Source organism: Octopus sinensis, linkage group LG18 (genome assembly GCF_006345805.1).
Source record: "Octopus sinensis linkage group LG18, ASM634580v1, whole genome shotgun sequence".
Classification (NCBI taxonomy): Eukaryota; Metazoa; Mollusca; class Cephalopoda; order Octopoda; family Octopodidae; genus Octopus; species Octopus sinensis.
This window is the reverse complement of record NC_043014.1, coordinates 30,583,683-30,611,132: the sequence shown is the minus strand read 5'-3', so window position 1 is coordinate 30,611,132 and position 27,450 is coordinate 30,583,683. Positions and strand designations below refer to the sequence as shown.

The 27,450-nt window shown below is 32.2% G+C and overlaps 1 protein-coding gene across 11 annotated transcripts in view; it reads left to right on the top strand.

Annotated features, from left to right (window-relative positions):
- LOC115221283 (AMP deaminase 2) overlaps positions 1-27,450 on the top strand; it is a 213,464-nt gene that overhangs the window by 36,592 nt on the left and 149,422 nt on the right. For 9 of the 11 annotated variants that reach the window (XM_036510834.1, XM_036510837.1, XM_036510840.1 and 6 more), the window contains exon 3: positions 17,078-17,089. The exons of the other annotated variants lie outside the window; for them this stretch is intronic. In XM_036510834.1, coding sequence (XP_036366727.1) covers positions 17,078-17,089 — 12 coding nt within the window. The remainder of the gene's footprint in view (positions 1-17,077; positions 17,090-27,450) is intronic. 11 annotated transcript variants of the gene reach the window in all.

Genomic DNA, 27,450 nt, shown 5'->3' with positions numbered 1-27,450 from the left:
TGAAGGCTAGAACAGTTAAAAGAGTATAGGAATATCTATGATGATGATGATGACGACTCCTATTGAAGACAGCATATGAGTGTTCAGCTTATGCTGAACAACCTGCACAAATGATTTGTTTATAGTGATCAAATGCATATTCTGTACATTAGCTCGATGTCTTCATCAAATTGCCATTGCCTGTACAGGTGCATGGTATATCACATGTTAGGTGTGGAAGTGATTGCAGAGCAATGTGAGATGAAATGTTTTGCTCAAGAACATAATGCACCACCTGGTCTAGGAATTGAAACTTCATTCTCACAATCATGAATGCAAATAATAATAATAATAATAACAATAATAATAATAATAACAACAATAACAACATTAAAAATATTAATGATAATTAAAATATATTTTGGCTTTGGCTTGCAAGATTCTTTATGTGAATTCGTGTGTTGAAACATATTCTATTGTGTCTGGGGAGTCATTTTCTTTTTGTACCTTATAATTTAACACACTCGCTGGTAAAATTTCCTGTTATTTCTTATTTTAGGAAAATAAAAATAAGTGGAAATTTTACTGGTGAGTATGTTAAATTATAAGGCACAAAAAGAAAATGACTCTCCCCAGACACAATAGAATATACATTTATAAACAAAATTTGAAATATTCTCTTTACTTTCCTAGTTCAAATTCTGCCGACATCAACTTTGCCTTTCATTCTTTCAGGGTCAATAAAATAAGTACCATTTGAGCACTGGGGTTGATGTAATTGACTTATTCCCTCCCCTGAAATTAGTGGCCTTGTGTCAAAATTTGAAATCAGTTATTGAACAGCAGTAATATACTGAAAGTTAAGGACTGAGATTGGACTTCATAATAACAACATCAAATCTGTTCAGAGTCATTGTTCAGAAAGCTTGTTTGTGGTAAAAAGAGATGCAAATGAAATCAATGCCTCCCATTCTGATTGTCGAACCAGAATCTGCTGCAACTTCCAACCCAACAAAGTATCAAAAGAGGAGTTGTACTGTGGAACTGTTTGCAATATTAGGATTCTTGAATTAAAGTGCTGGTGGCTCAAACAGCTTGGCCATACACACTGAATAGACTTGGATTGGATACTAAAGTAGTATTAAGATGGTTTCCACTTGGAAAGTGAAAGCCTGGATAGCTGAACAATTGAAAGTGAGCTGAGAGAACTGAATCTTAGATGAGAAAAGGCAGAAAGAGAGGGGGGAATGTAGAGAGAGGAAGAGAGTGCTAGGGAAAAAGGGGAGAGAAAGAAAGAGAGGGATATATATATATATATATTATATATATATATATATATATATATATATATCTGTAAATGTAATATGTGACGATTATTCGGTAGCCATGATAAAACTCCAAATAATCGTCACATTACATTTACAGATAAATTCCTCTATTTACATAATATCGAGGTCTCTCATTCTTTTGTTGTCTTACCATTTTTATCAATATATATATATTCAGATGAATATGGTACTTAAGTTGAGGTACCAGAATTTAGTACGGTATTATCCATACAATTTCAAAGTAAGGTGATTAAAATTTTAATCACCTTACTTTGAAATTATATATATATGAGAGAGAGAGAGAATTGCTGATGATAATTTTCAATAGCAATTCATTGTCAAAATCTTATTTCCCATCTTGCAAGAAGAGGATTAAATAATAAATGAAATATTAATAAATATACTGGAAGAAGGATCTGGAAAGAGGGAGTCAGTAATAAACCATATTATTAATTGATCCTATAACCATTAAGAAGAATAGCTAGGGCACTGTTTATAGCATGTTTTGAAATATGATTTTATTACTGATGTTTAACATATTAACTGCCACATGTACCGTTAGTGGTTCATCGCAAACTTCACACAATCCCTATAAGCACCACCAGTGGTACATTTTCATAATTTGAGAAAGTATTTTATCTTTGACATGGTTTCAAGGATATTCAGATAACATGCGTGCTAAATATTAAAGTTTATGTTATATTGCAAAAATGTCAAAATAAAATAAATTACATTCCCTTGTAATTAAACAATATGCAGTGTGACCGGGAATATGTAGTATAACTAGTAAGTTCCAGTAACTGACCATGGTGGTTAACATGTTAATAACATTTGAGACTACCTGAAAGCAGCAAATTGATGAGATACCAGTTATAAGTTGTCACTCTGTCACTCTTCTTCACAGTATGTTTGCAGCTTGGTGGATCAAACTATTGGAAGTGAAATAGTTTTGCTAGAGAGACTATTTCATAAATATATCACTTTGATATTCCATCTTCTGGCACATTCATACACCACTGAGTCTTAAGTGATCCCCAAGTAGACAATATTGAATGATTACTTTCAACATTAGAGAAATGGTGTCAGATACTCGACAAAGGCAGGTTGAGATCCTCTGGTATGGATTACCTTACGTGGTGCTATTTATAGCAAAGTGTAGTGTTGCAAGTAGTAATTCAACTTTTTAGCATTCAGATTTTTCTGTCAAATGTGATATTTATTTATTCACATTGTTTTGAATTAATCATGCATCATCTCGTAACCTTGAGATTTTGATGATAGGAGTGTTTGTTTTTGGAATGACATTGTAGGACAGGTGTGAAAGGCCAGATCTGGCCAATTTGAACATAAAACAAAATATTTGGACTGGATATGGCTTGTATAAACACTGAAGGGTTAACCCTTTAGCATTCAGATTACTCTGTCAAATGTAAAGCTTATTTATTCACATTGTTTTGAATAAATCATGCATTATCTTGTAGCTTCAAGATTTCGATGATACGATTATTTATTTTTATAATGACATGGTATGGTAGGTGGGAGAGGCCAGATCTGGTTAGTTTGAACATAAAACAGGTAGAATATTTGAGCTAGATATGGTTGATATAAATATTAAAAAGGTTAAAGACTGTTAAGTTGATATCAGGATGGTCTCAGAAAGTTGGCTGTAATAGACAAGTGTATCCTCTAGGGAAAGGTTCTGTTATATTTCAGAAGTCTGGGTTTGAGAATCCATTTCTATAGATTCTGGATTAATACTTTTTTTTCATCTGGATTAAATATTTTTTTGCAAATGTTAGTTTTTTTTTTTTGTAATTGTTTTGTCCCAGATCAGTCCTGATTGAGCAGATTTATGAACAAAAGTATTCCACCCTTGACCATCCTATCTCTTATTCTCAGACATGGTATAACTAGGCCTACATTATCTAACTTGTCCTTTCATTCTTAAGACTGTAAGACTGTGTGATTTAAAGGACATTTGGCTGCTATCATAACAGCTTGATTGGTCAGCTAATGTCTCCCCTATAGTTACAATGTCTTACTCATTTCTTATCGCATGAATATATTAACAGCTGCATGGTATTTCGATTAAAATTTGTCTTACTTCCCACTTATCTCTATGTTCTGTCATTATTCTAAATTCTTTGTTTTGTTTTTTAAAATTTGTTTTGTCATTTAACAATAACAAAATAACTAGGGTAGAATTCATAGAATTCTTTTCAAAATATCATGCAATTTTACATATAGTTATCACTTTTGCATTCTCAGTTCAAACATCTTTGGAGTTGACTTTACCATCCTGTGGTTGATGAAATAAGTACCAGTCAGTTATTGGTATATATTTAATCAACTATACTTATCCTCCAAAATGTGTTGCCTTATAGTTAAGTTAAAAATCATTAATTAATAAATTAAAGCACAAATTTTGCATCTTGCTCTAGTTATAACTGAAACAGACATTGCATTTCATTTTATTGTCTAATCTTAACTTGAAATTCTTTTACTCAAGAAGACCCACCCACCACAACAGAATTGAGATCCTAAAACCAAAGTGCCATGTAAAAAGCATTGGTGTGGGTGCCACATAAAAAAACACTGGTGATGATGTCGCATAAAAAGCACCCAGTGCACTCTGGAAAGTGGTTGGTGTTAGAAAAGCCAAAACAGACTATGGAGCCTGGTTTGCTCCTTGGCTTTGCCAGTTCCTGTCAAACCATCTAACCCATGCTAGCATATGGAAAATGGACATTAAATATTGATGATGATGATGACATTCAATCAGATGCCTCTGATGAAGGGGTTTATTAGTCTCCCAGAAGTGTATCATGCTAGAAACATATCAAGTTTATAAGCATTAACCCTTTAACACTTAAACTGGACTTTATTTGGTCCAAATATTCTGTTTCATGTTTAACCCTTTTGTTACCATATTTCTGTTGAGATGCTTTGTGTTTCTTTCAATTGGTTTTAAATATAATGAAGAATTTAGTAAAATAACTTAGTTATTATTAAACTAGTGTTAGGAACATAAATTGTGACTAAGGTTTGGTGGAAGATTTTAATTCAGAGCTTTTGAAAACGAGACATTTGTACTACAGAGCCAGAGGCGGTTTCAGGCAGATTGGTATCAAAATGGTTAAACCAGCTAGATCTGGTGTTTCATGCCTATCCTATTATGTCATTCTAAAAATAACAATCACCTCGTCACAATCTCAAAATTATGAGATCATGCATGATTAATTCAAAAGAATATGAATAAATAAGCATAACATTTAACAGAAAACTGAATGCTAAATGGTTAAGTATATATATATGTTTGTGTGTGTGTGTGTGTATATATATATTTGTATATGTATATATATATATATATATATATGTATATGTATATATATATGTATATGTATATGTATATGTATATATATGTCATTTATATGTATATGTATATGTATATATATGTCATATATGTATATGTATATATATGTGTGTATATATATATATGTGTGTATATATTTATATGTATATGTATATATATATGTGTGTGTATATATATATATATGTATATATATATGTATATATACATGTATATATATATATATATATATATATATATATAATATATATATATATATAATCTTAATACATTTTGATGGTCAAGTTTGTGTTTTGCTGTTCTAAATAGATTTAAGTGTAAGATATCTTCAAGTTTCAATTCTCAGAAATAGGCAGCACTTTCGTCCTGTAGTTTGAGTTCTAAAAAGCCCTTTATACATTAAGTATATTCTTGCTTACAAGTGCAATATATTTCTATCCATCTGTGTGTGTATGTGTAAGCTGTAATTTCAAGTAATTATTTTCAGCACACTACCTCAAGTATGTTAGACTGTGCTTAGTGCTGTCTGTCTGTCTCTCTCTTTCTCTCCTGCCTCTCTCTCACATATGCACATACACACACATATGGCCAGGAGTAGGATAAGTTATTACAATAATCCCTCGATCATCGTGGGTGTTACATTCCACCCCCCACCCCTGCAATAAGGGAAAATCCAACGAAGTAGAAACAGTACTGCACTGTATATTTTTAAAAATTATTTTTATAATTTGTATATATTTATTTTATTATAAACGTAAAACAGCACCATAGAGGAATCAACGTAAGCTTAAATAATAAACTGCGATAAGTGAACCGCGATATGGTGAGGGATTACTGTATTAAAATAGTGGCTGCCGTGATACGATAGTAAGTTCTTCATGAATCATGTCTGAGAATGGATGTAGATTCTTATTTTGAATTGCTTCATTTATATCCCCAATATTATTAGGAAAGGTGTAAAGGTTCATAATTTACTATTCTGCTCTCCCATGAGTTTTATGACACACTTCAAATAACCCCTCTTGACACTGGCATCATTTAAAACTGTGTGATTAAGAAATGCCAGGTTCTAATCCCATTGTGAGTGGATTTGGTAGATGGAAACTGAAAGAAGCTTGTCGTATGTGTATATATATAGGCGCAGGAGTGGCTGTGTGGTAAGTAGCTTGCTAACCAACCACATGGTTCCAGGTTCAGTCCCACTGCGTGGCATCTTGGGCAAGTGTCTTCTGCTATAGCCCCGGGTCGACCAATTCCTTGTGAGTGGATTTGGTTGACGGAAACTGAAAGAAGCCTGTCGTACATATGTGTATATCATCATCATCATCGTTTATATATATATGTGTGTGTGTGTGTTGTGTGTGTGTGTGTGTGTGTGTGTTGTGTGTGTGTGTGTGTGTGTGTGTGTGTGTATGTTTGTGTGTCTGTGTTTGTCCCCCTAGCATTGCTTGACAACTGATGCTGGTGTGTTTACGCCCCCGTCACTTAGCGGTTCGGCAAAAGAGCCAGATAGAATAAGTACCAGGCTCTAAAAAAAAAAATAAATATATACGGGGGTCAATTCATTCAACTAAGAATTCACCAAGGCAATGCTGATGTAATGATTCACTCAACTAAAAATTCTTCAAGGCGGTGCCCCAGCATGGCCACAGTTTAATGACTGAAACAAGTAAAAGGTAAAAAAAAAACTGAAAAAGAGAATATTTAACTTATTTCTCCTGAATTATAATAAAGAGATGTTCTTTAGAATAGCATGCAATTATACTTCCCTCCCATCATTTTTGATTGTTTTCTCATTTCCGAAGTATTATGTATTTAACAAGGCTACGGTTGATTGGTTGACAATCTTAAATTAGCAGAAAATATAAATAGGAAATAAAGATTGAGGTTAGTTTGGTGCTTTACCTGAGTCATATATTCCTAAGCTGTAAACATTTTTACTAACTCTGTCTCTGCTAACAAGAATTTGGAAGCTATCCAATAGACTTAAACGCCATAACTGATTCTTCTGCTTTTCATGTGATGTTTTGCCAATTGTTACAACTGTTTAGCTGGTTAGTCTAGTTGTTTCTACTTTTTTTTTGTGTTCTTCTTTTGTTTTGTTTTACCTTGTTTAGTTTCATCTCCATCCCTCTATCACGAGTTGTTCTTCTGAGATCAAAGTAACCGTAGAAAGAATCTCAAACTCCATTGGCCATCAAAACTATCCTAGTTCTCCAGAGATTGTTTGTTGTTTATTTTAGAACAAGTGAGTGAAGCAAACAAAAATAGAAAGGGAGAAAACACAAACACACACACACTACCACCTCCATCCACACAATCATTCATTTCAAGAATTATTAGTACTTTTCTGGCAAGAGCATGACTCCTAACTCCACTACAATATATTGTATAATATATGTGTCTGTGTGTGTGTGCATATATATGTATACACACACAAATGCACACACATGTGTGTGTATATATATATATTATACAATATATTGTAGTGGAGTTTGGAGTCATACACACAGGGTGCGGTGAATAAACTGTCATCTAAATTATGCAAAAATGAAAATAACACTGACATCTCATTTTAACAGATATATCTACAAAAATTACATTAAAATATCTTGAAATACTAAAGAGTAGATTTATTCAATAAAATTGCCACTGGCTTTAACCACAGCCTCCAGAATGTCTTGCAACTCTTCTGGATGGTCTCCTTGTTTAATTTGGTGAATGCTGCCACAATACTTACCTTCAGTTCATCTTTGGAGTTTTGTTGGTCTCTTGCTCAACTGTGCCCCACACATAATAATCAAGTGGGTTGCAGTTTGGGGAGTTAGATGATCAGATGTTAGGGTTGATGTGGGGGCAGAAATTGTCTGACAGCCATGACTGGGTTCTCCTGCCTGTGTGACTTGGTGTAGAGTCCTGTTGCCAGGCTTAGGGTCTTCCAGCAGCCACCCTCTTGATCCAGGGCAGCACTACCTCCTCCAGGCACTTGATGTAGGCCTCTGTGTTGAGTCTGAGGCCATGTGGGAAGATGAATGGAGGCATAACGTCGTCATCACTAGTGATCATTCCAAACACCATGATGAGATGGAGAGTTGGTGAAGAGGTCACAGAATGTGTGACAAAAGATTTCCAGACAAAGCATACTAAAATAAGAATAACAATAAAGCTGAAGTGAAGACCAAATATATGGCGCATGTGTTTAGTTGGCAAAATATAGCCATCCCCAAATCCAAATATAACCATATCTATTTCAACATATGATTTCACCTGAGGAATCTTGCAAAACAAAGACATAAATGTAATTTAGCTTTTATTATGCATAATTCTGCTAATTTTTAATTAAGTCTGAAAAACAAATCAAACTACATTATTCTACTTTTCTCTCCCAAGGGGAAGATACCGGAAATATAGTACCTAATACAAAGAGAAGTAGGGCAGGTTAGTGAAGGGGGCTGTACAGGATCGTTTGATCTGATAAGAAATAGCAGTCAATCTCCCTTAAATCACACTCTGTTATCTTAAATGGAAGGACATATTGAACAGTGTAGTCCTGGATATACAAAAAAGGTGGTGGTCATATATGGAATGCCTTTAGTAACAAGTTTGTTTGGTGAAGACTGATTTGGGACTAAATAACAAGACAAGTTAGGCCAGGAGGAACCAAAAAGTGTATGTATGTGTGTGTGTGTGTGTGTGTGTGTGTGTGTCGGTGTTAATAAGAATGATTTTAACAAATACTATTGAGCTATATCTCTTCCTATTATCACTGTTGTTTTGGGGCATGGGCACACTGGGTAGCTGTCCTGGTGCTCCATGAGTGTAGGGGCCTAATGCTAACCTATGTATGCTGTGCTTGGGTATGTTGGGGACCAGTGCGTTGCTTGGCCTGAGGGGTCTATAGGCTGTTTAGCTGGCCTTGCATATGGTATCACTACTATGATAGGGCTACTTTTATTTGGTGTTCTAATGATTCTGCCAATCCATTGCTTTCATCATCATCATCATCATCATCATAATAATAATAATAATTCTTTCTACTATAGGCACAAGGCCTGAAATTTTTGGGAAGGGGGCTAGTCCATTACATTGACCCCAGTGTTCAATTGGTATTTATTTTATCCACCCTGAAAGGATAACAGGTAAAGTCAATCTTGGTGGAATTTGAACTCAGAACATAAGGAAGGATGAAATGGCACTAAGCATTTTGCCCAGTGCGCTAACAATTCTGCCAGCTCACCATTTTAATAATAATAATAATAATAATAATAATGATAATGATGATGATAATAATAATAATCCTTTCTACTATAAGCAGAAGACTTGAAATTTTGTGGGAGGTGGCTAGGATATTACATTGACACCAGTACTTGACTGATACTCATCAACCCTCAAAGGATGAAAGGCAAAGTTGAACTAGTTGCAATTTGAACTCAGAATGTGTGTACTTCATAAGTTTCTTTTAACCCCTTAATGGATTATCCCAAGTTTACTCGTGCATTGCAAATGTATCTTTTTAGAACCAGATGACGAGTATACTCAGTCAAAATTAACTTTTAATTTTAGCACTCAAACGAGTTTATTTGTTTTGTGTCTTTTCATTTTTGCTTTGTTTAAAAAAAATAGGTATTCTTTCATTTAATGGATTTGGCTATCTGGAATGCTTATGTTTTGTATAAAGCATCTTTGGAAACTTCAGCTTCTGCTATGAAACCGCTGAAATTTAGAATGCAAATAATCACCAAGATTATTGATAAATATAGGCTCGTATTGCCTCCCATGAAACTAAGAAGACCATCATCGGTCCCACATCCAACAAGATTTACTCCAGCTGGTCACTTTCCCATGGAAATACCACTAAGTGATAAGAAAAAGAACCCTACAAGACAGTGTGCAAAAGAGAGACGCTAAAGGAAAGAAGATTCGAAGAGAAAGCAGATACACATGTGATGTCTGCAAGATAACTTTGTAACTCCTTGTTTTAAAAATTATCATTCTAAATAAACTATCTTTTCCTTTAATTTAAAAGCAATACATCTTATAAAAAATCAAAGATAGTTAAGTTTATATATTTTTTCAATGTCTGAGTTAACTCGTTTAAATCCAAATGAGTAAAAGTACATTTTAATTTCTATCTAAAAACATAAAGGAAACAAGATAAAAAACTTTTTTTTTTGTAATAAACACAGTGTATATAATTAAAAAACGAAATTAAAAAATATGCTCTGAAATGAAACACCATGTCAAAATAATTGATCCATTAAGGGGTTAATATTTCCTTATATGTAAACACCCACACTTTATGTCTGTTTTTGTATTTTTCCCCTCAGCCATCACCCTGGTGGCAAATAAAAGAAATCATCATCGTCATCATCATCATCATCATCATCATTATTACTATTATTATTATTATTATTATTATTATTATTATTATTATTATTATTTGTTTTTAAACAAAATTAAATATACATTTTGTCACACAGATGCAGTCAACTTTTACTCTATTTCTGTTCATTGTTTGCATGCTAATGGTAAGCTTCTTACTGCATGGCTTTTGTAAGCATATCTTGAAATCTTCCTGTTCTTTCTTTTTCTTTTCTTAAATTGAATGCTGTGCACAAATTCTTCTTATATGCAATGTTTATGATTCAGTAAGCTGTGCTTCCGTTGCATATTTTCCAGAAATATAACAAAATCCTACAGAACAATGTAATTCAATTATAACCAATATAAAAAATTTCAAATAGAACTCTTTGATATTTAGAATGTTATTTTTCTTTCTTAGCTTTCTAGAATTTCTCTGATCGTAATTCAGGTTGGTTTAACTTATGTATGCCATTCAAAACTTGAATTCAATTCATATATATATGAATTCATAAATACATACACACGCATATATGAATTCATAAATAAATAAATATATATATATATATATTATATTTACTTATAGCTGGAGAAGATAAATGTATGACTCTTTCAAACACATTATTAAGGAATATAGTAATGCAACTGGTTTTTATGTTTTCCTTTTCCTTTTGTGTTTGTTTTAACCACTTACTTTCCTAGTTCTTTTTTTAGTTTTATAGCCTGGTTATAACCAACACAGCTAAAGCTATGCTGGAGCACTAAATTGCTCTACAACAAACGTTTGTATTGTAGCTGGCTGACTGGCTAGATGCATGGATGCATGTACGGATGGCTGAACTGGTGCAAAGCACTGAACTATAAAGTACAAACTTAGAAATTCCTCAGTTTTTGTAATAATCACTTCACTGATGTCTCTGTTAATTCTTATCCCTTTCGTTACCAACCCGGTTGAAACCGGCTCTGGCTCTGAGTACAAATGTCTTGTTTTCATAAGTTTTGAGTTAAAATTTTCCACCAAACCTTAGTCACGATTCAATGTTCTTAACACTAGCTTAATGATAACTAAGTAATTTTACTAAATTCTTTGTTATATTTAATGTAATTGAAAGAAACACAGAACATCTCAAAATAAATATAGTAACGAAAGAGTTAATCTTTCAACATGATTCTACTTCTGTGAAAAATGGCTGCAGAAAAAAATTGTCTAGGGCTGGAATTTTTGATAGGAGAGAATTGGGTGTAGTGTTTTGTGTGAAAAAGAGGAAGGGTTGGTGGAGTTGGGGGTACAATATTGGTGACAAATCGAGAAGAGACCGGTGAGTTAAGAATACCTTACACCTTAGGCAAGCATCTGCTATAGCCTCATGGCAACCAAAGCCTTGAGTGGATTTGATAGATGATAACTTAAAGAAGAGCCAAGATGCTCATTGTTTATATATATATCCTCATTTAACGATCATTTTTGCCATGCTGGCCTGATATATGTATGTATGTGTATATATGTATGTGTGTGTATGTATATTCCACGTCCTTGCGTTGTTTTTGTTTTCTTGTTTGGATTAACTTTATATATATATATGTTTGTGACTGTGTTTGTTCCCCGACCCACTGTTTGATAACCAGTGTTGGGTTGTTTGCATTCCTGTAACTTAGCAGTTTGGCATAAGAGACTGATAGAATGAGTACTAGGCTTTATTTGACTAAATACTTCAAGGTGGTCCCCTCCTCCATCATGGCTGCACTCCTATGACTAAAACAAGTAAACGATAAAAGGATGTCGAGAGCCTGTTAGTGACCCCAAGAAGAATTCTCTCCTGAAATTGCAGTTGTCAGAAGGAAAGTTGGTAATACTGGATCCAGAACACTAAGTGGGTTGGGGTGGGGTGACATGAGAAAAGATGGTTGAGTTTTGATAGAGTGAGAGTGTGCAGAGATAGCTAGTTCAGAAGATCAGCAGCCCTTCTGAGGGAAAGAGAGAAGAAAAGGCATCGCTTGTATTTAGCTTGAAGTTGAAGACTGTTGGCTACTGAGTCTGTTGAAGGCCTTCTTTTGGATATAGTCCAAGATGTAGCATCCCATAAATATGGTTCTTTATATATGTGTATATGTTTGTCTGTGGATGTGTATGTATGCGTGCATGTGTGCAAGTCATCAACTCTGTTAGTACAATTTTTGTAACATCTGCCCTTGTCATATTCATGCGAGTTAACCTAGTCTAAAAAACAGCACCTTTCCATGCATCTCAAATGTGTGTCACTTTAAGAGGTATGTATTTATCAAAGCTTCCTTTAGGCTATTGCATTCCATGAGTACATTCCTTCATAAATTCATAGCACTTCCATCTGAATACAAAACACCAGATTAGTGCAGATAGACTAAAGAGCACGCATGTGTACCCACATATACATGTGCATGTACACACACACACATTTGCACATTCATATATTTGCGCGCACACATTTGCACACATGCACACAGACACATATTTGTGCACATACCCATCAACAAATGTGGTGACTGTAGCATTCAACTTTCAGTCAGGTATACTCCTGAGAAGCTTCATTCAGATACGGTGCACCTGATCACTGTATACAATAATTTCATTATTATTATTATTATTATAAACTGCATTACTGAACCACAGACATATCTAGATTGGCCAAGGGGAGATAAGAGAGAAAGCTTAACCCCTAAAAATAGTGCACAGAGAAGATTCACAAAGAAGATCGTCTCATTGCAACAGCTCAGCTACTGGGAAAGGTTGAAACAGCTAAGACTCTACACCCTGGAGAGAAGATGGGAGAGGTATGCAGTAATATATATCTGGGAGATCCTGGAAGGAATTGTGCCAAATTTTGGCATTGAAAGCTACACCAATGCCAGAACAGGATGACACTACATAGTGCCAAAGATCCCAGCAAAGCCATCACGCTTCAGGACCAGTTACTGCAACAGCCTGGGTTTCAAGGGCTGACAACTTTTTAATATTCTCCCAAAGAGTCTGAGGAACTTGCACAAAGTAGATGTAGGGGTTTTTAAATCAAAGCTGGACCTCTTCCTGTCGAGAGTCCCAGATGAAGCTACCTCACAGCAAGAGGTGCAAATGAGGGTAGCTATATCAAACTCCAATCTTCACCAAATGCCACATATTAGAGGAGGCTTTTAGTAATAACAGTGTAGCAAAACAGTGGTGCATCGGCATGGTCACATGTATGTATATGTATATGTATGTATATATATATGTATGTATGTATATATATGTGTATATATATATATGTATGTATATATATGTGTATATATATATGTTTGTATATATGTGTATATATATATATATATATATATCTATCTATATATTATATAGATGTTGGTATATAAGTGTGTGTATATATATATATATATATATATATATTATATATATGTTTGTATATATGTGTGTATATATATATATGTTTGTATATATGTGTGTATATATATATATGTTTGTATATATGTGTGTATATATATATATATGGTGTTATATATATATGTGTGTGTATATATATATGTTTGTATATATGTGTGTATATATATATGTTTGTATATATGTGTGTATATATATATATATATGTTTATAGTTTGTATATATGTGTGTATACTATATATTGTTGTATATATTGTGTGTATATATATATATATGTTTATATGTGTTATATATATATATATATTATATATATATGTTATATGTGTGTATATATATATGTTTATATGTGTGTGTATATATATATATGTTTGTATATATGTGTGTGTGTATATATATATATATATATATATATATGTTTGTATATATGTGTGTGTGTATATTATATATAATATATATATGTTTGTATATATGTGTGTATATATATATCGATATATAATATGTTTGTATATATGTGTGTTATATATTATATATATATATATATATATATGTTTGTATATATGTGTGTATATATATCTATATATATATATATATATGTTTGTATATATGGTGTATATATATATTATAATATATATTATATATATATGTTTGTATATATGTGTGTGTATATTATATATATATATATATATATGTTTGTATATATGTGTGTGTATATATATATATATATATATATATGTTTGTATATATGTGTGTGTATATATATATATATATATATTATATATGTTGTATATATGTGTGTGTATATATATATAATATATATATATATGTTTGTAATATGTGTGTATATATATATATATATATGTTGTATATGTGTGTGTGTATATATATATATATATATATATATGTTTGTATATGTGTGTGTATATATATATATATATATTATATAGGTTTGTATATATGGTGTATTATATATATATATATATGTTTGTATATATGTGTGTATATATATATATATATATGTTTGTATATATGTGTGTATATATATATATATATATATATTTTGTATATATGTGTGTATATATATATATATATATATAGTTTGTATATATGTGGTATTATATATATATATATATATGTTTGTATATATGTGTGTATATATAATATATATATATATTATGTTTGTATATATGTGGTATATATATATATATATATATATATATATATATATATATATGTTTGTATATATGTGTGTATATATATATATATATATGTTTGTATATATGTGTGTATATATATATATATATATGTTTGTATATATGTGTGTATATATATATATATATATATATATGTTTGTATATATGTGTTGTATATATATATATATATATTATATATATGTTTGTATATATGTGTGTGTATAATATATTATATATATATATGTTGTATATAGTGTGTAATATATATATATATGTTGTATATATGTGTGTATGATATATATATATGTTGTATATATGTGTGTATATATATGTATATATATATTATATATATATATAATTATAAATTAGAAAAAACCCACCTCTTATCAATTCAATAATTAATTAAATTATACCATCTAGAAAATTACATATTATAGAAAGATTAAATATAAGATAAAACATATAACTATGATTAAGTAATGTGCAAGATAATAAATAAGACGTATATATTTGGTAGAATAACGACACATGTTTCGTGGCTATATTTAAGAAATGATAATAGTAAAAATAATAGTAGTAGTAGTAAAATCACTTCAATATAAATATAGCCACTCTTCAGGTTAAAGATAACAACAATAATAAATTAATTAATCAGATAAATTAATAAATATACTTAAATAATCTTATAAAATACGAAATATTTTAACAAATATATTCTTGTTAAAAAAATAAGATACAATTAATTAAAATATTTAATATATATATATATATATATATATATAAGATAAAAAATATACATTAAGTGAAAACTAAATACAACACTTTAAACTATATACATTAAATCAAATTATTAATTAATATATATATTTAATAAACATCCAAATAAAGTCTAATACCCATTAAGCAATTTATGCTAAAAACCTTGATGTTAAGTAATATACACAATGCTAATTGATAAGAGGTGGTTTTTTTTTTCTAATTTATATATATATATATATATATATTATATTTTGTGAAATTTGATTTAGTATTTCTAAATTGAATTTTTCCCTGTAAGTTTGGAATAATATTCCCTCATATTATTATTATTATTGTATATATATATATATATATATATAGATTGGTATCCATTACACACATTTTTCTCTCTCCTTGTTTCTTTCTGTGTATGTACGTATATATATATGTATGTATATATAAATGTGTGTGTGTGTATATATATATATATATATATATATGTATGTATATGTGAACTAAACAAACAGGAGACGTGTGGGATGGAGAGTTGCTGAAGAGGTCACAGGATGTGTGATGAAAGAGTTTAGAGAAAGGATACTAAAATAAGGATAATAACAATGGTGAAGTGAAGAACGAGTTTTTAGTGTGTATGTTTATTTGGCAAAAAGAAAGACCGTCTAGAAATATATGAAATATGTGTGTGTATGGCGATTTTTTTTTTCCTCCGTCTTCCCTTCCTTGGATCTTTCCTCTTCCTATGTTTCTGATGAAGAGCTCCGCTTGAAACGTTAAATTCTCCTTTCTTCCTTTCCTGAGCATCCAATAACACTATGCTTGTTCCACGTCCTCACGTTGTGTTTTCGTGTTTGGATTAACTATATATGTTTATGATGATAAAGATATATGCATGTAAATGTATATCTTTAAACAAGGTAGGTCAGTGTAGGATAGAAAACTCAGTGAAGAACCAGTACTCTTTGAATGAAATCTTTTGTAAGAACAGAGTCTTGTGCACTGGCTTATAGACTCTCCCTTGTTACTATCGCTGTCAGAAATGTTGTGAGCCAGTGATTGGTTCATTGGAAACCTATAATTAATGGTGTTGTTATTTTGAAATTGTGTTATAAAATGAAATCAATTGATCAATACATTCCATAACATAAACACACTGTGTGAGAATTAATTAATTAATTAATTCTGTATAAGAACAAAATAAGGGAGGACAAGACCAAAAGGCGTTTGATTATAGGTTTATTCAATCGGACTTGACCCGGATAAGAATAAAAAAGCAATAATGGAAACAACAAAAAAAGAAACTAAAAACAAGAATTCAAGGGAAGATACTGATGGTCTTCAACATAAAAAGAAAACCAGGAAAAATAAAAATTCCCCAAAATACCCAAATCACAACAAAATATAGTTTAAACAATTTAAATATTTTATAAATTTTATTAATTAGTTTTCTTTTTCACTGATGTATAATTAAAGGAAGAATAAAAGATGAAAAAACAAAGCAACATGAAATATATGGAAAAATATAAAACTATTATCTTTTTAATTTCATAATCAGGCAACATTATTTAATTGTTGCTTAGTACAGGCTTCATTTAAAACAAATTTGTAATAATTTGTTTTAGTTTCAGATCAGATTCTGTGCATTTTGTATTTATTTTTTTTTTTTGTTTTTGCTTTTTTATATTTTTGACAGATCAAGTTTCAGGTATGGAGAAAAATGTCAGGTCAGGTTTTTAGACTCATAGAAATTTAGTTTTGTTTGAATTATAATTGCTATCTGCAAAATCATTTAAAAAAATTATTTATTTCTTTTATTTCTGTTTTTGACAAGTGTGCAGTGTTTGAAATTCCAACTTTGAATTAAAACCAAACCTGTTTCATTTAAGTAGTTAATGATTACACTAAGAACATGTTATTAGAAAACAATGCCTAAACTGTAATTTTACCATTTCAGCGAACACTAACAATGTTATTTTATTATGATGTACATGCATATAAATTATAATATACACACACATACATAAATACATATATACATAGTTTTATACACACACACACAGTTGTTTTTCTATTTGCTATTTGTCTTCTTCCTTATGAGTGTTCCCTGCTTAAAAAAGCAACTGACTAATGTTCTTGCTCTCAGCTTGAAAAATGGTGAAATAAATTAATGTTTTAGCCAAATAAACCTAAGTTGCTGTATTTCACAAGACTTATGGCTTTTATTATATATATATATATATATACATACAGGGTGAGTGAAAATGTAATCTCATAAGTTTCCATAGAGCATAGCTCGCACCTGTATCAACTATCTCTATAAGGTTGCGCTTTCCTTATAATATCCCATTTAAGGCTAAATTCGATTCCGCTTTCCTTCAGTTCCCAAATCTTGCTAGATAAGGACGTACAATCGACCTTATGTTTGAGCCTAAAAGATAAAAAATAGTCATCAATACGTTTTTTGATATTTATTGAACATCCTATATATATATATAAAGTAACCAGCTACAGTTGTGATTGTACACTTATAGATTATGTTTTGGGTTAGACATCGGCCTAATAACGGACGGTGGGATTTAACTCTACAATTGTAATTAGGAGAATTACTGTTATTAGTATTATTGATATTCACATGATTATTATTATTAATATCACTATTAATATTAATCCTACTAATGATTGCATTGTTCAATTAAATGGAGCCACTTGAAATGGTTTTACTGTATCACCTCTTGATATCCTGTTGCTTATTTTGATATATATGAAACAATCAACAGCATAAAGAAATTATTAGTGTTGTGTAATGATAGTAGTGTCAGCTCATTGTCTTAATAACTAGTGGAATTTTTACATCAATTAACATTATATATATACGTATATATATATAAAACATCATCACCATCTATTTTCTATGTTGGCATGGGTTGGATGACTTGACAGGAACTGGTAGGGGCAGGGTCCACACCGGGTTCCATAGTCTGTTTTGGCGTGGTTTCTATGGCTAGATGCTCTTCCTAACACCAACCACTCCACAGAGTGTACTGGGTGCTTTTTATGTGGCATCTTGGTTTTAGTATCTCAACTCTATTTTGGTGGACAGGTCTTCTCAAGTAGAGCTTTGTGCCACATATCTCAATCCTGTCATCTCCTTTGTAAGGTTTCAGCATTTTGAGATTGGCTCTCAATACTTTGTCCCATGTCTTCCTGGGTCTCCCTCTTCCACAACATCCCTGCATTTTAAGTGATTGACACATCTTTATACAACTGGGATGATTCACTCCAATTCTCTTTCTTGTATGTATATTTTATTCATGTGACAGTGGAGGAATGCTCATCATGGAGTGAATGAATAAGTTCTTTGGATGAATAAATAAACTCTGCTACTTACGTTGAGTAAATTTCCTCCTGTTTGCAAACCTAAATGTGTATATTTGTATGTGTATATATACACACACAAGCATATGTGCATATGTTTATATATATATATATATATATTATATATATATATATATATATATATATATAAACACAGACATACATAATTTATACACACACACACAAATAAATCTGTTATTTGAAGTATGTCCGAGGAATGTCAATGAAGGTTAATATGATCAGATAACAGACACTAACGATTTTTTTAATGGCTTAATTAAAATGTATTTATTAAATATTTAATGATTCACACTGCTATGCCTCTGTATTTTCACCCTTTCTAAACATATACATTGTCATTCATTAGAAATAAGGCAAAAAGCTGATTGTACTGCAAGCTGCTGAAGCACAATTGTTAACGGCAAAGAATATTCATCTGTGACCTAACGTGAATAAAACGAGTCATCTGTACTTATACATGCAACACCCTGCCCTACAGAGTAATACATTCACTATGGCAACAAATGGCCATTCCCAAGTATAACCATATATACATAAATAAACTCACATATATGTAGGCATGGCTGTGTGATAAGAAGTTTGCTTCCCAACAACACAGTTTGAGGTTCAGTCCCACTGTGTGGCATCTTGGACAAGTGCCTTCTAACATAGCTCCAAGTCAGCAAAAGCCTTGTAAATGGATTTGGTGTGTGTTGTCTCCCTGTTTTGAATTGCATGATAGCTGTAAATGAATGTCACCTTCATGCAAGCAGTGTCCTTTGTTACTATTATTCTATGAGAACACGTCTTGATAACAAGTGAGGGTTGGTGACAAGAAGGGCATCTGACCACAGAAAATCCACTTCAACAAATTCTGTCCTACACATGCAAACATGGGAAAATTAATGTTGAAGATGATGACGATGATGATGATGATACTGTGATATATACATTACTTTATATATAATTACATACAGTCAAAATGGTCATGCTGGTGATGATGAAGAAGCAAATGATGCCACCACCAATTGCCTGATGGTTATAAATGAGTATCACATGATACAGAAGGTGGTACTTGTTTCCAGTCATTCGTAGAAACATGTTCAGCCATGGTAAAATATTACATTGTGTGGGAACTGGTGAGGGCTAGAGGCAGGAAGGGGACAAATTTATGTAAATATATGACATATGTTTATATACATATATCATCATTTAATGCCCATTGTCCTTGCTGGCATGGGTTATATATATATATATATATATATATATATATATATATATATATATATATATTAGGTTGTCTGGAAAATCTGAGTGTTTTTAAGCTAAATCTTTTAACACTTCATTGAACACTCACTCCTGAAATGTAACACAGTTAAAACTTTGGCTTAGTTGAAGTGGTAGTGCATCTCTTCTTCATTCCTGATTAAAAATAGATTTATCTTTCATTTTGATTATCCTTTATTGGCATTTGAAATGGATAACCAAAAATTTCATATTTGCGTTGTAATACTATTCTTTTTTAAAAAAGAAGAAAATGCTGCAAAGACTTCCAAAAACATTTGCAAAGTTTATGGTGATGATGCTGTAGCTGAATCAACTGTTTGAAGGTGATTTGCAAAATTTAAAGCTGGAGAGTTTAGCTTGGAAGATGACAGTCGCAGTAGAAGACATTAAAAATTGGATGAAGATATTTTGAAGGCTAAAATCAAAGAAAACTCAAAATATAACATTTAGAGAACTTGCAGAGGAGTTCATGAAGTATATCCCTTTTTGCATATTAAAATATATATATATATATATATATATATATATATATATCAAGGAAAAGAAAAGGCGCATGGCTCAGTGGTTAGAGCATTGGGCTTGCAATCATGAGATAGTGAGTTCAATTCCCAGACTGGGCTATGTGTTATGTTCTTGAGCAAGACACTTTATTTCATGTTGCTCCAGTTCACTCTGCTTGTTGAAATGAATTGCGATGTCACTGGTGCCAAAATGTATCGGCTTTTGCCTTTCCCTTGGATAATGTTGGTGGTTCATTCATGACCAAAGGCAGTTTTTATATATATATATATATATATATGCAGGGAAAATTCATTGTGTCCTCTTGAAGCACATTTCCTTATTCTAGTATTACAATTCAGTATGTAGCTGTTGTCATTGTTGTATTGATGTTAGGTACGTATTAGGTAATGGTGCAAAGAGCCATGGTAAAGTCAATACTGGGAATCTCCTTGAGAGATCACATCTGAAATGAGCGGATGAAGGAAAGTCTGGAGTGAAGGATGTTATCACTGAATACTACATTGTTTTACTCAACCTAATTTCACACACAGGCCATGGGTTGGATGAAAGTTATGATAGAAGACACTTGGCCAAATATAGTCAAATTTGAGATCTTCTGACTGTAAAATAATTACACATATACCATACCAGCAGTCCAACTCATGCCAACATGGAATATTGATGATGATGATGATGATGATGATTACAATGATAATGACAACCACTACTTCAGTGGTGAATATAATGATGACATCAATGGTAATGATGACGGCAACAACGACTTGTGTATGCACACATAAACAGGTTAGTTGTACAAGATATGTACCAGAAGTATATTTGCATAGGTGTATGTACAGAGGTTGGATAACAAACAGTTAATAACATAATTTTTCTGGCTGCCTGCAATGTAAATTCGTTATTCAAAGTGAGTGGGTTTGTGGCATTTTGAGAATTTGGAATTTTAAAGTAAATTCTTTCATATAAGCCTTCTGTAAAGCTCTATTCTATTGTGTTAACCGGATGAATGATAAAGCCTCCTGGAAAATCTGTCTCTGGAAATTTTCTTTAGAAGTCCTGATCCTTATTCACCACAATATACTTAATATGACAGTTCTTTGTGTGTGTGTTTGTGTTTGTCCCACACTACCACTTGACAACTGGTGTTGGATTGTTTTCATTCCCTTGTAACTTAGTGGTTCAGTAAAAAGAGACTGATAAACTAAGTAGCAGGCTTCAAAAATAAGTACTAGGGCCAGTTTGACTACACCCTTCAAGGCAGTACTACAGCTTGGCTACAGTAATGAATGAAACAAGTGAAAGACAAGTGATAAAAAGATAGTGCCTTTCATTATTAATATCTTTTCTAGACTATGAAATGAAAGGAAGTTTGTAATTTTACATTATTTTTCAAATGTAGTTTGAGAGCAAACAAACAGACAAAAAAAAAACTTGTTCATCATATAGAGTATTATTACTAAATTCTACCCCTTTCCACTCTGTTCTCCCTTTTCTCTCTCTCTCCCTCTATTGTCTACTCAGTTTTTTTTTCATCACAAAGACTATGATACACATAACGTTACATCTGCTTCTATTGTGCTGCTAAATATTATGGTGTCTTGTTTGTACTAGAGGCCAGGGTTATGAAGTTATTTGTAACATAACCAGTTGAAATGGTTGTATTATATTTCTTAAAGAAGCTTTAAATACTTTTCTTCTGTAAGTCCAACACAACCATACACACACACACATTTATTTATTTATCTGTTATTCTTATACAAGAATATTGTTGACAGTGACTTTGAAGTTTTGCACAGCTAAGCCATCATTGGACTGTCCAGCAATAGTTTAGCTAGCTGAAACTTCGAAGTCACTGTCTATGGCTTACTTGTATAAGAATAATAAATTTGTACTCTACAAAAGTATAGAGTAAGCCATCAGAGTAATGCAAAATTGTTTTTATTATAACTGAATATAAAAAATAAACATTTGTGTGTATATATATATATATATATATATAATTATGGGGAAATTTAATTTTTGTTCAGTAATCTAATAAAATTGAATTTTAATAAACGTTTCTTTGGCATGGTGTCACAAAAAGATGGAGTTCTTATGAAGTGGGGATTTCTATAAATTCATTTGTTCTATCATTTGTCAATTGAATTGTATGATTTACAGTATTAAATTTGGTGTAATGCATCTGTTAGGTTTTTCAATAGCTACATTTATATAATACCAGTCAATTATGTTTTGAGAAAGGTTATGAAGCACAGCAGCTGAATGCTGAGAGATCTTCACTGCCTCTATCTTAAACAATACAGCTAACCTAAATGACCCCCCACCTCTCTCTATTATTCACAGGTCATGGTTCAGCTGTCAGCATTAAAATAGGGTAGCCAGGTGTTAAACAGACATGTAAACAATCTGTCCAATCATTGATAAGATTGGAAAAAGGACACAGCTGTGAAATGTGGAAAAAAGTGTGTTTGTGTACATATGTGTGTGTGTGTAAGTTTGTGTTTGTATATATGAGACAGTGTATGTGTATAAATGTATCTGCCATATCTGTTATGTATAAACTGTGTGTATGATCCAGCTGTATGTATTTGCTATATTAATTATGTAGATATATGCATGCATCAAGTGAATTTGTTAGACAAATTTAATGTAGAAAGGAATTTATAGTTGGTGCTAGTTGAAATGACGAGACAGCGAGTTGACAGCATTAAATGTTTGATAATAAGGGAAACATTGAATAACCACTGGTGAAGTGTATATAATATAGTTCACGGATCTTTTTGGTTTGAACGGCAGTTTTTAACATAATTTGTAGGTAACTAAAAAATTTTAAACTTCGTATACTGGTAGAATGTGTTTATAAAACATCTTTTTCTCTTGGCTATATTGAGAAAATTCTATAGTTTGTAAGATATTTGTTGTTCTTTTTCTGCAATTTCAACCAATCATATACGCCTATTGAGTTAAAAAAACATTCTGTGCTGTATGAATATGTCCCTCGTTTAAGAAACAGATTGGGTTTATTTACATTTCTGAACAAAAAAAGATACCTTCCCCCCACCCCTAACCCTAAAACTGATTGAAATGTAATAGATCGATACTAGGGTCATAATTATGGGTGACAATGTCATGACACCGCTAGAAAAAACTGCCGTTCAAACCGAAAAGATCCTAGTTTACATTTGCTGTTCATTTAGTATATAGTCGAAAACCTGGAAAGGCTGAATTTTATTTCAGATTCAGTCCCACAGCATAGCACTTTGGGTAATTGTCTTCTGGATATAGCCCTGGACTAACCAAAGGAAGAAGAGAGCAGTTATTACATGGTATTACATGAGCTGATGCACTGATTTGATGCAGGATGAATGGTTGTTAGAAATGGCTGCTGAAGCCGTATTAGAATTGAATAAAGTGAAAACATGTAAAGGTGAACATTAAACTGATGATGTGGATGATGGTGATAAGCACAAGCATAGCTGTATGGTTAAGAAGTTCACTTCGCAGTTATGTAATTTCAGGTTCAGTCTCACAGCATGGCACCTTGGGTTAGTGTCTTCTACTATAGCCCTGGGCTAACTAAAGCCTTATGAATTGATTTGGCAGATGGAAATTGAAAGAAGCTTGTCATGTGTTGTGTGTGTATATCATCAATCATCATCATCATCAGCATATTTTGTCCATTTTCCATGCTTGCATGGGTTGGATGGCTTGACAGGAACTGGCAAGGCTAGGGGCCATACCTGTTTCCATAGTCTGTTTTGGCTTGGTTTCTATGGTTGGATGCTGTTCCTAATGGTTTTTATATAGTGCTTTTACATAGTGTTTTTTTACATAGCACCAGCACCCCCACCAATGCTTTTTATGTGACACTTTGGTTTTAGGATCTCCATTCTGTTGTGGTGTGCAAATGTGTATGTGTGTATTTGTATCCCTTTGTCTTGACCTCACACAGTCTCCTGGAGAAACATGTCCAGCCATAGAGAAATATTACTTTGCTTGGAAACAGATGAGTGTTGGCAACAGGAAAGCATCTAGCTGTAAGAAATCTGCACCAACAAATTTCATCTGACCCATGCTAGCATGAAAAAGTAGATGTTAAATTGATAAACTGTGATATATGTGTGTGCATGCATGTGTATACAAGTGTTTGTGCATATATCTTTATATATGTTAATGCAGGTGACAGGTTATATGTGTGCATATATGCCAGTATCTATATGTATGTGTGTGCATCTAATTGTAATTCTCAGTGACAAGTCTTTCTGAAGCATTAGTTTATTGAGCTGAAATCTCTTGCAGTTGACAATGCAACAAAATGTTATTTAGGGCTTACTGAAAATTACTTTTTAAAAAATTCTTGCAACATTTGTATATATTCAGACTCTCAGAAAGACACCTCTCTACATCATTCCCTGAATGTATCTGGAATTTAAAGAATGACGATCTTAGTAATTGCAAAAAAATTGATCAGTCCATCATAGAACACGTGGCCCCTTATATTAATAGCATCAGAAAATGCAATCTTTGTGTCAGAGAAGTATAACATTCTGTTGCAACCTTTTGCAGTATTTATAAATGATCAGAACTGATGATACTTCCATTGATATTTTCTGAAGAATTTTCAACTATAAACTGTCTAAAGTAGCTTATTTACTCACCAAATGGATTTGTCATATCCATATTGGAAAAAAGAAAAGCACTCAAAAAAAAAAGCAACAGCAACCACGAGATATGTAATTGCTTGTCCTCATTTTCTTAGAGTATTACCTATACTAGTTGTCTTCACTGCCTTCCTTGAAGCTGCTAAGTTCAGTATTGCAGACTTGAGGCTGTAGTTTTGATGTTACTGAGAGTTATTTGTCCTTGTGTATCTTTCTTAAGCTCATCCTTTTCTATCACCACACAAACCTCATTGAAATATCTTCATTGGTATAATCTCTTACAATTATAACTTCATCCATTGGTTAGATTATGGAGTTACCTTCAAAGGCAAGAACAAGTGCCAATTTATTTTATTAAGCATGTTGTCCAAAATTAGTAACACCTTCATTTCATCAACAGAAAATTTTGAGTATGTTTTTCTTTGTTTTGTTATTTACACATTGCAGGAAAAAACTGCAAAGAAAACCAGTCATTAAAGTTAAGCATCTTGAATCACATTTCTTGGAATGGTAACAATGTACTGGTAGTAGGTACATTATGTGTTTGAAAACACACAGCTGTGCTGACCTCTCAAAAAGTGCTCACTGTCTGCTTTCACACAATACAATGAAAAATATCCCTTAACTATTTAGCTTTTAAATCAGCCATATCTGGCTCAAACATTCTACTTGTCTTATTTATGTTCAAACTGGCTGGTACTGACCTCTCATGCCTACACTAGAATGTCATTACAAAAATATATTATTTGTCTCATCACTGAAATCTCAAAGCTGTGAGCTAATGCAGGATTAATGCAAAATACTGTAAATAAATAAACATTATATTTGATAAGATAATCTGAATATTAAAGGGGTAATGAATTTACTGCCAGATATAGTGACTTCATTCTTAAAATTTTGGGTATTTCAAGATAATTGCTATCAATACAACCTCATAATACACTTGGGAAATTAGGAACCATTCACACTTACTGTAACCACTTCCTGAATGGTGTGCTGCCTGCTTCATCATGGTTAGTTTTCTTCCTCATTCCTTGGCATTTTCTAAATTACCTCAGTCAACTATCTGTAACTTCCTATTTCTATATGCCTGTATATCTTGCTATCTTGGCAACAGTACTTCAGGTTTCTATATCATGGGTGTTGTTACTACAGCTTCACTGATGGATAAACTACTACTTCACTGCCTCCTTAAGATTTGTATCTTCTGTAACTATTGTATACTTCCTTGCTCCAATAGACAATGCTTTAGAATTTGCATCCGCATTCATTTCAAAGAATGTACAGTGGGTTTGTTGTTATTCTGAAACTGCTTGCTTATTAACATCATACCTTTCATAGATGCTCACCATTGAAACATCAGCCTGTAGTTATTTCTAGTTCACAGAAAGGGCTACATGCTTCTTTGGATTATTATTCTCCCTTGAAGCAATGGTGTAGATAGAAGCACACAAAGAGGAAGGACAAATGAATTCAAAGAGTAGTTGTGTTAGGAGGCTCACTAGTTAGAGGGAAGTGCAGAGTGCTACAAAGAAAATCTATTTCTTAGAGAAGTGGATGAAAGGACTGCAAAGTAGGATGTGAATTGGTAAAATGTTATTCATCTTCAGTTTTATTTTTGTCACTTTGCAATTACTTTGCCATTTACCTATTATAAATCAGAATGCATTCAGTTGTGAGGTGTGCAGTGCTATCCCAGAACAACTGCTGCAATATTTTAAAACATGGAACAGAAAAATTAGTTCCCATTATGATCTTTGATTATAAGGCAGTTAGCTGGTTGAATCATTAGCTTGCTGGACAAAATGCTTAGTTCCGTGTTCAAATGCCACTGAGGTTGACTTTGTCATTCATACTTTCAGGGTCAATGAAATAAGTACCAGGCGAGTGCTGGGGTTAATGTAATCAACTTACTCTGTCCATCCAAAATTTCAAGTCTTGTGTCTATAGGAGAAAGGATTTACCATCTTTGGTGGTGTACAGTATTCAGCAAGCACACTCAGAATAAGGCCTCCTATAACTCTGGTACTCAAAGATGGCTATGAAAATCCACACTGACAATCACCCTTTTAATTCAGACATTGTATGGTTTATCTAATAACTAGAATAACAGAGTATGGTTTAACAAGGGTCTATTTTATTAGTATTTTTCAGTGAGTTGTTTATGCAATATTAGTATTTTTCAGTCTGTGCCGGCCAATCATTCTTGATCTCAAGAAGAGGC